This window comes from Salvia hispanica, chromosome 6, assembly GCF_023119035.1.
Source record: "Salvia hispanica cultivar TCC Black 2014 chromosome 6, UniMelb_Shisp_WGS_1.0, whole genome shotgun sequence".
Lineage (NCBI taxonomy): Eukaryota > Viridiplantae > Streptophyta > Magnoliopsida > Lamiales > Lamiaceae > Salvia > Salvia hispanica.
The window spans coordinates 18,268,800-18,281,183 of NC_062970.1; the positions used below are offsets into that span (position 1 = coordinate 18,268,800).

The following is a 12,384-nucleotide window of genomic DNA, read 5'->3' on the forward strand; positions in this document are numbered from 1 at the left end:
CTAGACTTAGAGACTCTAACACATGCTGAGCACACACTGCACGAACTCTCCCACCCCCTCCCACTTCACTCCAGCTTGTTCCCAAGCTATCCTAGTGAAGGGGGAAAATGAGGGAGTTGGTGTACACAATAAAAAAAACAATAAAACTTTTCACACTTAAACCGAACAACGGGCTAAGTGGGAGAAAGCAAAGACATAAAATAGGAAATAACATACGGAATCTAAACAACAACTTCTCACACTTAGACCAAGAATTGGGCTAAGTGGGAGATAACCACCTTATCACAGAGAAAAGAAAAACATGCTGAAGAAACACATAAATTTTTCATGCTTAGACCAAAGATTGGGCTAAGTGGGAGAACCCACAGGAAAACAATTTCACATGCTCAGCACAAGCAACATGGATATATATAAAAAATAAAATAAAATGAAATGACTAAAATATAAAATTTACTTGGTCAACTGGGGGAATTCAATTCTGGGTCCGGCTCCCTTGGGAGCCAGACTTGGGTGGTACGTCGGGGCGGTTCACTTTCACTTTCTTCTTCGCCGGCGACACCGGCACTTCCTCTTCAGACATTACAGGGGGTTTTGACAGGGGTTTTCTCACAGAGACAGACGCCAGGGCTGAAGACACAAGCGGGGCTACCGAAGGCTTGGAGGGGGTGGAAGCTGCTGCTGGGAGGAACTTCCCGGACCGGGCTGCCGGACCATTTTGCTAGGTCCAGAGGGCAGCTTCTGCTGGATCTGGGGAAGTACCTCTCCCAACCATTCTGTCATTCTCTTCATAAGCTTGACCGCATCGGTCATCCTCTCATTCTGGGCAGATGATCGTCCGGCCAGGGTATCCAGACTCCCCTTCATCTCTTGTAGCGCCTTCTTGACTCCCCCAATTTCTTCTCTCACCTCAGCCATCTCCTTTCGTAGCTCTGCCACATCCACAGTCACCACATCTTCCACCAGCTCCGGTTCACGCTTCACTTTGTCCACATTGGCCCCTATGTTGTAGAAGCACAACTCCTGCCCTTCCATGTGTAAGAGCCCCTTGTTGAAAAAGTACTCCAATGCTGAATAGCTCCGGGGGCTCACACATTGTAGCACTCGGCTCTGCCTTCCCAATCTTCATTACGAAGTTGCGCTCTATGTAGGCGCCTAGAAGGTGGCAGGTGTACATGTGGCGGGAAGGGTTGGCAGTCATCTGATGGTGGTGAACTTTGATGCGTTTAGACATGCACCATGTAAAGTAGAGCACGGTGGTGGTGATGCTGGAGCTGGCCGTGCCCATCAGATTGTACCCGATGAATTCTTGGGTAAAACGGAGGAGATGGTCGGTGATGTGAATCCCTTTTGATACGCTGGTTTTGAAAATCCCACTCCTAGCGTATGTCAAATATTCTCAGGCAGTTTAAGATGAGAATCCAGGGATGTCTCTCGGTGGGCCGTATACTCTATCATCCCAAATTCCCTCGTCATTCTCAGCATTTGTAAATAGCCCCATCCTAAGAGACCACTCCCTTACACTCATTGTATGCTCGTTGGTGAAAAGACGGAAGGAGATGGAGTTCGCATCCGGATCGGTAGTTTTCTTGAATCTGAAGGTGGAGAAAAATTCTCGGGCCGCTTCCACTGGCACCTCCTGTTCGCTATGGTTCAGGAGCCACTCAAAGCCTATTCCCTTGATGTGGCTAAGGAATTCTTCCTCGGATTCTATCTGCCTCAGCGAGTCCCTGTCACATCTCTTCCCCAATTTGGCCAGTTTCCCAATTGCATTTCGATCCTTATGCGTATGTGTCCTCTTTGGGTCGTTGAACTTAGACATAGCTCCCAAGAGTTTCTTCGTGATCCAGATCTCCTCTCGCTCATAGTTAGGGACCTCCTCTTCTTCAGACTCTTACTCTGTCTCACTGTCGGCTTTACCAGGTCCAGGAGCTTTAGGCAACGCACGAGGAGATTCCCTGACTGAGTGGAGCCTCTGTGAATTCCTAGGCCGATGAGTAAGGGTTGTATTTCCTTTCCTCTTGCGCTCCTTGGCCATTCGACGCTCTTCTGCGGCGTCCACTTCCTCCTCGGACTCAGGAGTTTCTCCCTCCTGCACAGTCGTTGCTCCTGGGGCCAGGAACCCTGATCCCCTCGACTGGTTGCCTTCATCGATTTCATCTAGCATGCTTCTCCGTGCTATTCTCCTTGACTCCCGCAGATCAACCGGTGAGTCTTCGGGCACCTCCTCCAGATCTACTACTTCCAACGGCCCGTCCTCCCTGGGCCTCTGTCCTATAACAATAACGGGGACCTCGTCCCCTCCAGAATTCCTAGGCATTTCTCCCTCAGCACACATAATTGGGGTTTCCCCGGTAGATTTATTCGGAGTCTCCTCCTCAGGTATGTTAGGGATTTCTCCCTCAGACACAATTGGGGTTTCCCCCTCAACGAGCAGAGTCGGGGTTGCCCCCTCAAAATCAAACGGGGTTCCCCCCTCCACATATAAACTTGGGGTTTCCTCCTCCACATTCTTAGAAACAGGGGTTAAACAGGGGTTTCCCCCTCCACAAATTTAACCACAAGGGTTTCCCCCTCCACCGATTGTAAAGCAGTTGCGTTACCTTCCCTTGCGACTCCATCCAAAGAGTAATCCACCGCCATCCTGTCAATTTCGTCTGCAAATCCGCTGACGTTTTCCTCCTCGAGGCCGCTGCCGCCTTTCCCCTGTTCTACAATGTCTGGGCTCGGCCCAGTTTCTGCATGTGTTGGATCTAGGATTTTGGAATCCTCTAGGTTTGAACTCGGTGGTTGCGCCACTGATTCTTCAGGAATTGCCTGCGGTTGCTGGCGGAACATCGAAAATCGGGAGAAAAGTCTCTCGGCCTCCTCTTTACTTCTGAACTTCTCCTCCAACTCTTTCAAGAATGCTTCCTCATCGGAATTTCTGACGGCAGAAGAGTCTGGAACACGAATCGGGCTCCATTCTGAGCGTATATCGAGCGCAAAGAAAATCGGCTTAGCCGGCGGTTGTCTGGACGACTCGCCGGACGGTAATTTGGCGGCGGGGTCTCCCTTCTTCACGGTGGTATCCTGTGCTTTCTTCATGGGTACCTGCAAAACTCACAATTTCTGGGGTGGATTTGGTTAGGGTTTGAAAAACAAATTTTGGAGAGTAATTATTGAGAGAGAGAGTTGTAAAAGTGGAGAGAGAAGTGACCGGTTGAAAAAAATATCTTTGGGCTTTTCAGAGTGGTAGGCGAACGGTTGCGACATGATGTAAGCAACCATACATTCCTGGAAAAGCGGAATTCGAAATTCCAAAAGCAACCGTCTTTCCTCCAATTTGCAAGACTCTTCCTCCCCCTAGTAACAAAAGAAATGAAACACCAAATTCTCGGGTCGGAGATCATAAGTGACAAAACAATTTCCCCAGGGTTTTTGGTGCTTTGAAAATGTTTTTGGGAAAAACTTTTTTAATTTGTTTGGGTTTTCTTATGTTTGAAAGCAACTGAACTATTTACATAGCAAATGAGTATCATCAAGATTTCCTAGGTCAGTGTAAAAATAAATTTTCGTTCCCCACTTTACCTGACCTAGGAATTCATTGAGGATATCCACTTGCCTGACCACCTTAAGAAATAATAGCAGATGCATGTAGTGGCGTCTCTTCCACCACATACAGATGTGTATTATCTCTGTATACCTTCACTCTGTGCCCATTTACTAGGAAATGAACTGAGTTTGGGGCGCTCCCTTAAATCTCTACTGCTCCATTTGCTCGAAAGCCAATGATCGTGTATGGCCCTATCCACTTGGATTTCAGCTTACCAGGAATTAGCTTTAGTTGAGATTGAAAAAGAAGTACTTTCTGCCCTACTCGAAGTTCCTTGACTCGGAGGTTCTTATCATGCCAGAGTTTGGTTCTTTCTTTATACCACATGGCCGAGTCAAATGCCTCCAGTCTTAGTTCTTCCAATTCCTGTAGCTGCAGTTTCCGTTCTTCTTCATAGGCCTGTGCCTTCATGTTCATCTCTTTAACGGCCCAGTAAGCCTTATGTTCCACCTCCACGCGTAAATGGCACATTTTCCCGAACACCAATCTATACGGTGACATCCCGATTGGTGTTTTGTAAGCAGTCCTGTATGCCTAGAGAGCATCGTCGAGGTGCTTACTCCAATCTTTCCTTGTGGTGTTCACCATCTTTTCCAAGATGTTTTTGATTTCTCTGTTCGAGACTTCCGCTTGACCATTCGACTGGGGATGATATGGTGTAGATAACCGATGATGTACACCATATTTTCTCATCAAAGCTTCTATTGTGCGGTTACAAAAGTGCGTTCCCTGGTCCGAGATGATGGCTCTGGGCACCCCATACCTATTGAAAATATTGGTTGGCAGAAATTTAGCTACCTCCTTTGACTCGCAAGTGGGCGTAGCCTTTGCTTCTATCCATTTGGATACATAATCTACTGCAACCAAGATGTATGTATTCCCATATGAAGATGGGAAAGGGCCCATAAAGTCCATGCCCCAAACATCGAAAATTTCACAAACTATTATCGGATTCTGCGGCATCTCATCTCTTCTAGAAATTCCCCCGATTCTTTCACAGACTTGACAAAACTCAAAAGAGTCCTTGTTCAGAGTCGGCCAATAAAAACCACTATCCAAAACCTTCCTGGCAGTTTTCCTAGGCCCAAAATGACCCCCACAGGCTAAGGCATGGCAGTGGTTTAAGACATCTTTATGTTCCCACTCTGGTATGCATCGTCGGATAACCTGGTCTGAGCACATCCTCCAGAGGTAGGGATCATCCCAGAAGTAGTATTTGGCTTCACTCTTCAGCTTCATTTTCTGGGCCTGGGAAATTTCGTGGGAACCTGGCAGTTCTCCAGTGACTAAGTAATTAGCCAGGTCAGCGAACCATGGCTCTGCATTCATCGGGCGCTTCCCCCTGTCTGATGTTCCTAGACCTGTTACTGTCAACACTGCTTCCCAGTCAATAGATCTAGCAGACTTCCATATATAATAAAGTTGTTCCTCGGGGAAGGCATTAGGTATAGCTTTATCCGTATCCCCCCTGGAATATTAGGCTTAAATGATCTGCAACTTTATTTTCTGTCCCTGTCTTATCTTTTACCTCACAATCAAATTCTTGCAGCAACATCACCCATCTAATCAACCTTGGCTTAGACTCCCTCTTGGCCAGGAGATACTTAATCGCAACATGATTAGTGTAGACTATTACTTTCGACCCTAATAGATACGGTCAAAATTTCTCGAATGAGTATACCACTGCTAACATCTCTTTTTCTGTGGTATCATAGTTCTTCTGAGCCTGGTTGAGGGTCTTCGAGGCATAAAAGATGACATAGCTTTTCCCGTCAATCCTCTGACCTAGGACCACTCCCACTGTAAAAATCACTTGCATCGCACATTACTTCAAAGGGGTAATTCCAGTCTGGTGCGCGGATTATCGGGGCGGAGACAAGTCTATCCTTCAACATTTGGAATGCCTTCTTGCACCCTTCATCAAAATCAAACTCCACATCATTGTGCAAGAGATGCGTAAGCGGTTGGACAATTTTTGCAAAATCCTTGATGAACCTCCTATAAAAGCTTGCGTGACCCAGGAACCCTCTAACCTCCTTCTGATTCGTAGGGTAGGGAAGTTTAGAGATTACATCCACCTTGGTTTTATCCACTTGAATTCCTCTCTCAGAGACTACATGACCGAGGACTATTCCTTCGGGTACCATGAAATGGCATTTCTCAAAGTTTAGGACTAAATTCTTCTCCTGACACCTTCTCAATACCAGATCCAAATTGGTCAAGCATGTATCGAAGGAATTCCCATACACCGTGAAATCATCCATAAAAATTTCAAAAGCTGGAATGTACCCATTGCATTGCATAATCCAAACGGCATTCTTCTATACGCATAAGTGCCGAACGGGCAGGTAAAGGTTGTCTTCTCCTGATCTTCAGGATCCACATATATTTGGAAGTATCCACTGTATCCGTCTAGGAAGCAAAAATATTGCTTTCCAGCCAATCTTTCCAACATGTGGTCAATGAAAGGCAAAGGGAAGTGATCCTTTTTGGTGGCTTCATTAAGCTTCCGGTAATCAATGCACATTCTCCATCCAGTCACCAATCTAGTAGTCACCAACTCATTCTTTGGTTTCAACAACTTGTATTCCCGACTTCTTTGGCACCATGTGAACTGGGCTGACCCATTCGCTGTCTGGAATGGAGTAAATAATCCCTAAGGATAGCAACTTCAAAACTTCCTTCAGAACCTCTTCCCTCATGTTTGGGTTTAGCTTACGCTGCGGGTCTCTACGTGCCTTTGCTCCCTCTTCCAGTCGGATGTGGTGCATGCAAAGGCCGGGGCTGATTCCCACCAGGTCGGAGAGCGTCCACCCCATGGCCTTCTTGTTCCTCCGGATTACTTCCAGTAGATCGTTCTCCTGTTTCGCTGTCAAGTGGCTGTTGATTATCACTGGGAATGTTTCATCTTCCCTAAGGTAGGCATACTTAAGGGTCTCGTGTAGTTTCTTCAACTCTTTCATTGGTGTGATGGCTTCCTGGGGCATGAGGTTTTTCTCTAGACCTCTTGTTGCCATTTCACCCAAGTCGGTTTCCTCGTCTGAACTCCTCACTTGAACATACCCCGTAGACTCGAATGACAGTGGTTGGTGGCAAAATGCCATGACGCTTCATTGATTTGTTCGTCTGTCAGGTTCCGAGTTAATAGGGTTTCACACCATCCAGCTACTTCCTTGTCAACAGATTGACTCAACTCCGAATTTTTAAACTATTCCTGCATTAATTCAGCCTCAAGATATTCCTGGACCAGGGGGTTAATGATATCGACAGAATGCAAATTCTCAACATCCAATGGCTTTTTCATAGCTTCATCAATGTTACATGTGTATTTTTCCCCATGATAGTCCAGGCATATTGTTCCATCAAACACATCAATAATAGTCTTAGCGGTGCGTAAGAATGGCCTTCCTAAAAGCACTCCGCTAGACTCAGCAGATTCATTATCTCTCATTTTTATTACATGGAAATCGGCTGGGTACAGGAAATCATGCACTTTTACTTTCATATTCTCCAGCACACCCTCGGGTGAAATGCATGTTCTATCGGCTAACTGAATTACTACTTTCGTATCAACCAGGCTTACCCCTATCAACTTCTTATATATCGAAAGTGGTAACATATTTATCGAGGCTCCTAGATCACACATCGCATGCTCAATTTTTATGTCACCTAGAGAAATGGGCAAAGTGAACATACCTGGGTTTGTGCATTTCGATGGCATCCTCCTCTTCTGTATTCTAACTGACACATTTTCACCAATTACTATCTTCCCGTCGAGCTTGGTTTTTCCCGCTATGAACTCCTTGATTAATTTACTGAATGTAGGCAGGTTCAAAGCTTGTAGGAAGGGCAGGTTGATCTCCAGTTTGCCGAAAATCTCCATGAAGTCTTCGGTGTCGTCCTTCTTCTTTTTGGCTTCCCCCGATGAGGGAATGGCTTCATGCATTTCAACGTTCCTGCTGGACCTGGGACGGACGATTCTCCGACTTCTTTCCTTCCTTCCTCAATCTCCACTCCAGGCTCCGGGTCTAAGAAAAATGGATCGGCCATCCGAGGTAGTGGTTTCTCCAGATCCCCTTTTTGAAGACCGTCTTCTACTCTGAGATTCCTTACCTCAGTATCCTCTAGGTCAGGAGTTCCGCCTTCCTTGCTCGTCAAAAAAGGTGTACTCTCATCTTCTTTCATCACCAGACCTTCATAGCCCCGTCCTGGCCTCAAAGTTATCTGACTGATATTTGCCCGGTCGGGTGGTTTTACTGAAGCTGGTATTCTTCCCTCGTGTCCTCTCATCTCATTCAATGACGTGGCCAATTGCGACATTTGCTTGGCCAACATATCCATGGCAGACTTCTGCTCCTGTTGTGCATCTTGAACTTTATGTACCACATTGATACTCTTGATATTTTTAAACTGCGTGCACAATAAGGAATGTCAAGCTTCCTGGGTCCAGAGAATCCACTAGATCACAGGGTCTAGGAACTCACGGAACACTGGAAGATCTCGGTCGTCGGACACACAGAATATCTTTTCAAAACCCTCAACCACGTATACTAAAATTACTATAGAGAAGTAGGGATCGATCCCACGAGGACAGATGCGAAAGTACGCATTTAAAGGAGTTTTGGGTGGTATGGCTGCTGCCACGCAACTTGGGGTTGAGGAATTTATACTAGACTTGGTAATCGAAATTTGCTACGCTAACAACTAGATCTAGGCAGGAACAGGAAACATGCATATAAACTGGAACAAGCGAGACAATTACTAGATCTAAGAAAATTATTCCCTAAATTACCTAGACCTAGGAAAACAACTGAAAGTGGGGACCATTTTCTGAAAAAAAGTAGAATACGATTAAAAAACTGCAAAATAACTAACTCAAGGACTAACTAACAACGACATCATCTTCTCCAACATTGGCATGAAACAACCAGCAAAAACAGAGAGAGGACGTAAATCGAAACGAAGAAGACTGAATTAAAAGCAATAAAACGAAGGACAGTTAAAACTAAGGCAGATCTACGCTACTAGACGAAGCAACATGAAAACGAAAACAGAAAATCAAAATCCATGCACAACTCAGTTTCCCCCGTTCAGATGCACACTTCGGATGCTAAATCCACTCCGGATCCAAGCATCCGAACCGAAGTACGATAAAAACCATCTCCATAACTACAGATTTGCCGAATCACCACAGATCAACAACATATTTCCCAGATCAAGTATATAAACATCGAAACAACAGAAAATAACCATCAACCTTCGAAATAAAACTCCCCAGAACATAAAATCAACGTAGATCAACACAAATCAACACCATCATGACATAAAATAAACTTCATAGAATAACGATAAGTAGCAACGAGCAGTCGACTTCCAAAACGGTGAAGTTCGACGGAAATCAAAACGCAAAAACTGAAAAGTAAACGATTGTATCTTCACCCTCCGTGAGGACGGTGTTGCAACAGAATTTTTCCGAAAATGAAACCTCTAACTACCCCAGAATCCCCATTCTCCCAAGTGTGTGAGTGTGTGTGTGAGCTAAGAGCTAAATCATGTATGTATCGTGTGTTGCATGCTCCTCTTTATATAGGCGTGGAAGTGGGTCCAGCAGGGGCTCTTTTGTGTGAATAGTCTTCTTTGCCCTCAGCTTTGGACTTCCTTCGTCTAGCCATTTTCTTCCTTAATTCTGCTCACTTTTCGTTTCTCTCCTTCGCTGGTCCGCTGCCTTCAGTTCTTCCTGGACCTAGCGAATTCCTTCACACACCTGGCTTAAAATTTGTGTTAGACCCAGTAAATGGTGACTTTTCATCACATAACCGATGCATGAAATTAGCCTTATCACACATCATTGTTTGCCTGCATATTGTTCTGCATGTGTTGTTGAGAGCTGACTAGGTCGTGTACCATATCATCCAGATTCCTCGGAGGCTTATAGTTCGATTGATTTGAACTTGACCCCTGATTGTTGCTCGGTCCACTCCCCTGATTTGGGCGATAATTACCTTGACCTCCTTGATTGTTGCCGAACTGGCTTCCTGACCCTTGATTTCCCTGGTGTGTATGCTGGAAATTCTGATTGTTTCCAGTGGCGTTCCTCTGGTGTGGTGGCACATAAGAACTCCCTTGATTACTTTGGTTCATGTTGTTCCAATTGGACTGATCCCCTTGATTGCGATAACTTCAGTTATTTTGCCCTTCCTAGTTTTTCCCCTGACCAGTTTGAATTATGCTGGGGTACGTCCTGACTGCGGTTAGGCCAGTTCTGCTGGACCTCTACTGGACCTAGGTACTGTAGCTGGAGCTGTTGGTTTCCGTCTGCCCACCTAAAACAATGGTTATCTCTCCATGGTGCCTCCTTGATCTTCCACTGATTCCAACTTGTATTCTGATTATTTTGATTCCAATTCCCCACTGCATTTACCTGGGCTTGGAATTCTCCATCGGGCGGTGGACCGTAATAGAGCTGGAGTTGATTTTCCTCTGGACCTGGCGGTTTCTCTTTCTCCTGCGAGGTCGGGGTATTCTTTTTCTCAATTGCACTCAGACGTGCCTTCTCCAACCGATCTATCCTGTCCCCAACTCCTTCTCCTTATTGTTCCTTGATTGCGTTGGCTGAACCTCTCCTCATGATACGTGGGTGGTCGTATGCCTTCTTTGCGTCGATCAGCCTTCCCAAAATCTCAAGTGCTTCACTTGCCTTGTTCTTTGTAAAATTCCCCCCGCTCGAGGAATTCATTAAGTCCTTCGACTCAGGATTAGCTCCTTCATAGAACTGGTAAAAGGTCTCAGCCTCCATCATCCTGTGATTGGGACAGGCGTCGAGCATCCCCTTAAAACGAGACCAGTACTGACTCAAGGACTCATCGTAGTCCTGCTTGCATTTCTGAATCTCCTTCTTTAGGGAATTTGTTTTGTTGGACGGGAAGAAATAGTCCAGGAATTCCAGTTTGAAATCCTTCCATGTGTTGATCGAGTTTGGTGGAAGCCTCAGCAGCCAAGTATTAGCCTCGCCCTTAAGGGCAAATGAGACTGCACGCTGGCGGTAGTCCTCTTCAGTAGCCTCGTTGGGTCGCTTTTGGATACTGCACAACTTACAAAACTCGTTTAGGAATTCGGAAGGACATTCATTCCTTCGTCCAGAGAATGTAGGTAAAACACCCAGCACATTTGTCTTGATATCAATAGACCTCCTGGCGCTGGTTCGAGACTATGGCATGGGCGGGTTCACCGTCCAGATGCGCGGTGAGTGAACCTATCTCCGGGTCGGGATCCTCCAGGTGTGCCATATCTAAGTCTTCCTCCTCCTCGGTTTCGGAGTGCTCTGTTTCTGTAGACGACTTCGGGTCCTCTTCTCCTGACGAGTTCCACTCCTTCTCACTTTCTGATTCGAATGGAAATAGATCTACTGTCGTAAACCCTGATCTGGTGGTGATGGTAGATGTTGATTCCTTAACCTGCCACCTGACTTGAGCGTCCCTTAACCCAGACGGGGTTCTCCAGTTCCCAAATCGTGAGCCCTTGCTCATAAACTGTCAAGAACAAAACAAATAACAGAAATTAAAACTATATACACCAAATCCTCATCGCCGGCAACGGCGCCATTTGAAGTGCTGAAAATTTAATGGCCAGCGAAAGAGTGTTCAAAATTAAAACCCTCGATCCAGAAAATCCTCTAGACACTGGGTCTAGGAACTCAGAGAATCTTGAGCTGCCTGTCGTTGGGCACACAATCATTACCTTAACTCCCCCTTCAAAACCCTCAACCCACTTTAGCTAAGAAAATTAGTACAGGGAAGTAGGGATCGAATCCACAGAGATGAATGCGTAAGTACACATGTTCAAAGACCCACAAACTATTTTTGGTTGCTGCCACGCAATTTTTGGGGTTGAGATTTACTTCCTAGACTTGGGAATTTAAAGAACTTATCCTATCAGCTAGATCTAGACGGGATCTTTTAAGCATGCATAAACCAGAATAAAGCAAGACAATTACTAGACCGAGCGAACAGTTTCCTGAATTAACCTAGACTTGGGAAAAAATTAGACGTGGGGACCATTCTCCGAAAAGGCAGAGTACGACTGAAAAGCTGCAAAATAACTAACCTAAGGACTAACTAACAACGACATCATCTTCTCTAACTTTTATCATAGAACAACCAGTGAAAAACAGAGCAAAACGAAGATCGAAGCAAAGTGAACGAAATTAAACCGATAGAAACGAAGAACAGGTAAAACTAAAGTAGATCTACGACTACTAGACAAGGCAAAACAAGAATGCAGAATCTAAACAACAAAATCAAGCGAAAACAAGCAGATCCATCCACGGGACGCTTAATCCACTCCGGATCCAAGTCATCCACATCAATCAAACATCATTTCCATCTCCGATCCTCACAAGTTTACGTAGATTCAACCGATCAACAACAAAATTTTCACAATCCAACTCCAAACTCAAATCAACCAACAATAATCAGCAAATCAAACCAACAACACCACGATAAGATGAACGAAACAAAAGTAGCGATATCCATTGCAAAGTATGAAGTATCCAACGATAATAACGAAACAGAGCCGAGCCTAGAACAGCGAGGACTCGAAAAATACGAAAGTAAACAGGAAAGCAAAAGATAATTGTTTCTTCGCCTCCGTAGAGACGGTGTTGCGACACAATCAAACTGAAACGTGAACCCCTGCACCAATTCCCCGTGAAAGTGTGTGTAGAGAAGTGGAAAGCTAAGCTAAGAGCTGAAAGGTGATAATCCTTCATGTTAAGAGCATGCTCTTATTTATAG

At 45.3% G+C, this 12,384-nt stretch overlaps 3 protein-coding genes across 3 annotated transcripts; all 3 read right to left on the reverse strand.

The window, feature by feature from the left end:
* Positions 1 to 3,733: 3,733 nt before the first annotated feature.
* Positions 3,734 to 4,093, reverse strand: LOC125194844. The gene has a single exon (XM_048093061.1). The coding sequence runs from the start codon at positions 4,091 to 4,093 to the stop codon at positions 3,734 to 3,736; it is 360 nt and encodes a 119-aa protein (XP_047949018.1).
* Positions 4,094 to 4,126: 33 nt separating this feature from the next.
* Positions 4,127 to 6,119, reverse strand: LOC125194846. The gene is made up of 3 exons (XM_048093062.1): positions 5,905 to 6,119; positions 5,378 to 5,785; positions 4,127 to 5,060 (listed from the first exon to the last, which is right to left on the reverse strand). Exons 1-3 carry the CDS (start codon positions 6,117 to 6,119, stop codon positions 4,127 to 4,129), a joined length of 1,557 nt encoding a protein of 518 aa, XP_047949019.1.
* A 681-nt stretch (positions 6,120 to 6,800) lies between these two features.
* Positions 6,801 to 7,933, reverse strand: LOC125194847. The gene is made up of 2 exons (XM_048093063.1): positions 7,558 to 7,933; positions 6,801 to 7,507 (listed from the first exon to the last, which is right to left on the reverse strand). The coding sequence occupies exons 1-2, from the start codon at positions 7,931 to 7,933 to the stop codon at positions 6,801 to 6,803; spliced, it is 1,083 nt and encodes a 360-aa protein (XP_047949020.1).
* Between the last annotated feature and the right edge of the window lie 4,451 nt (positions 7,934 to 12,384).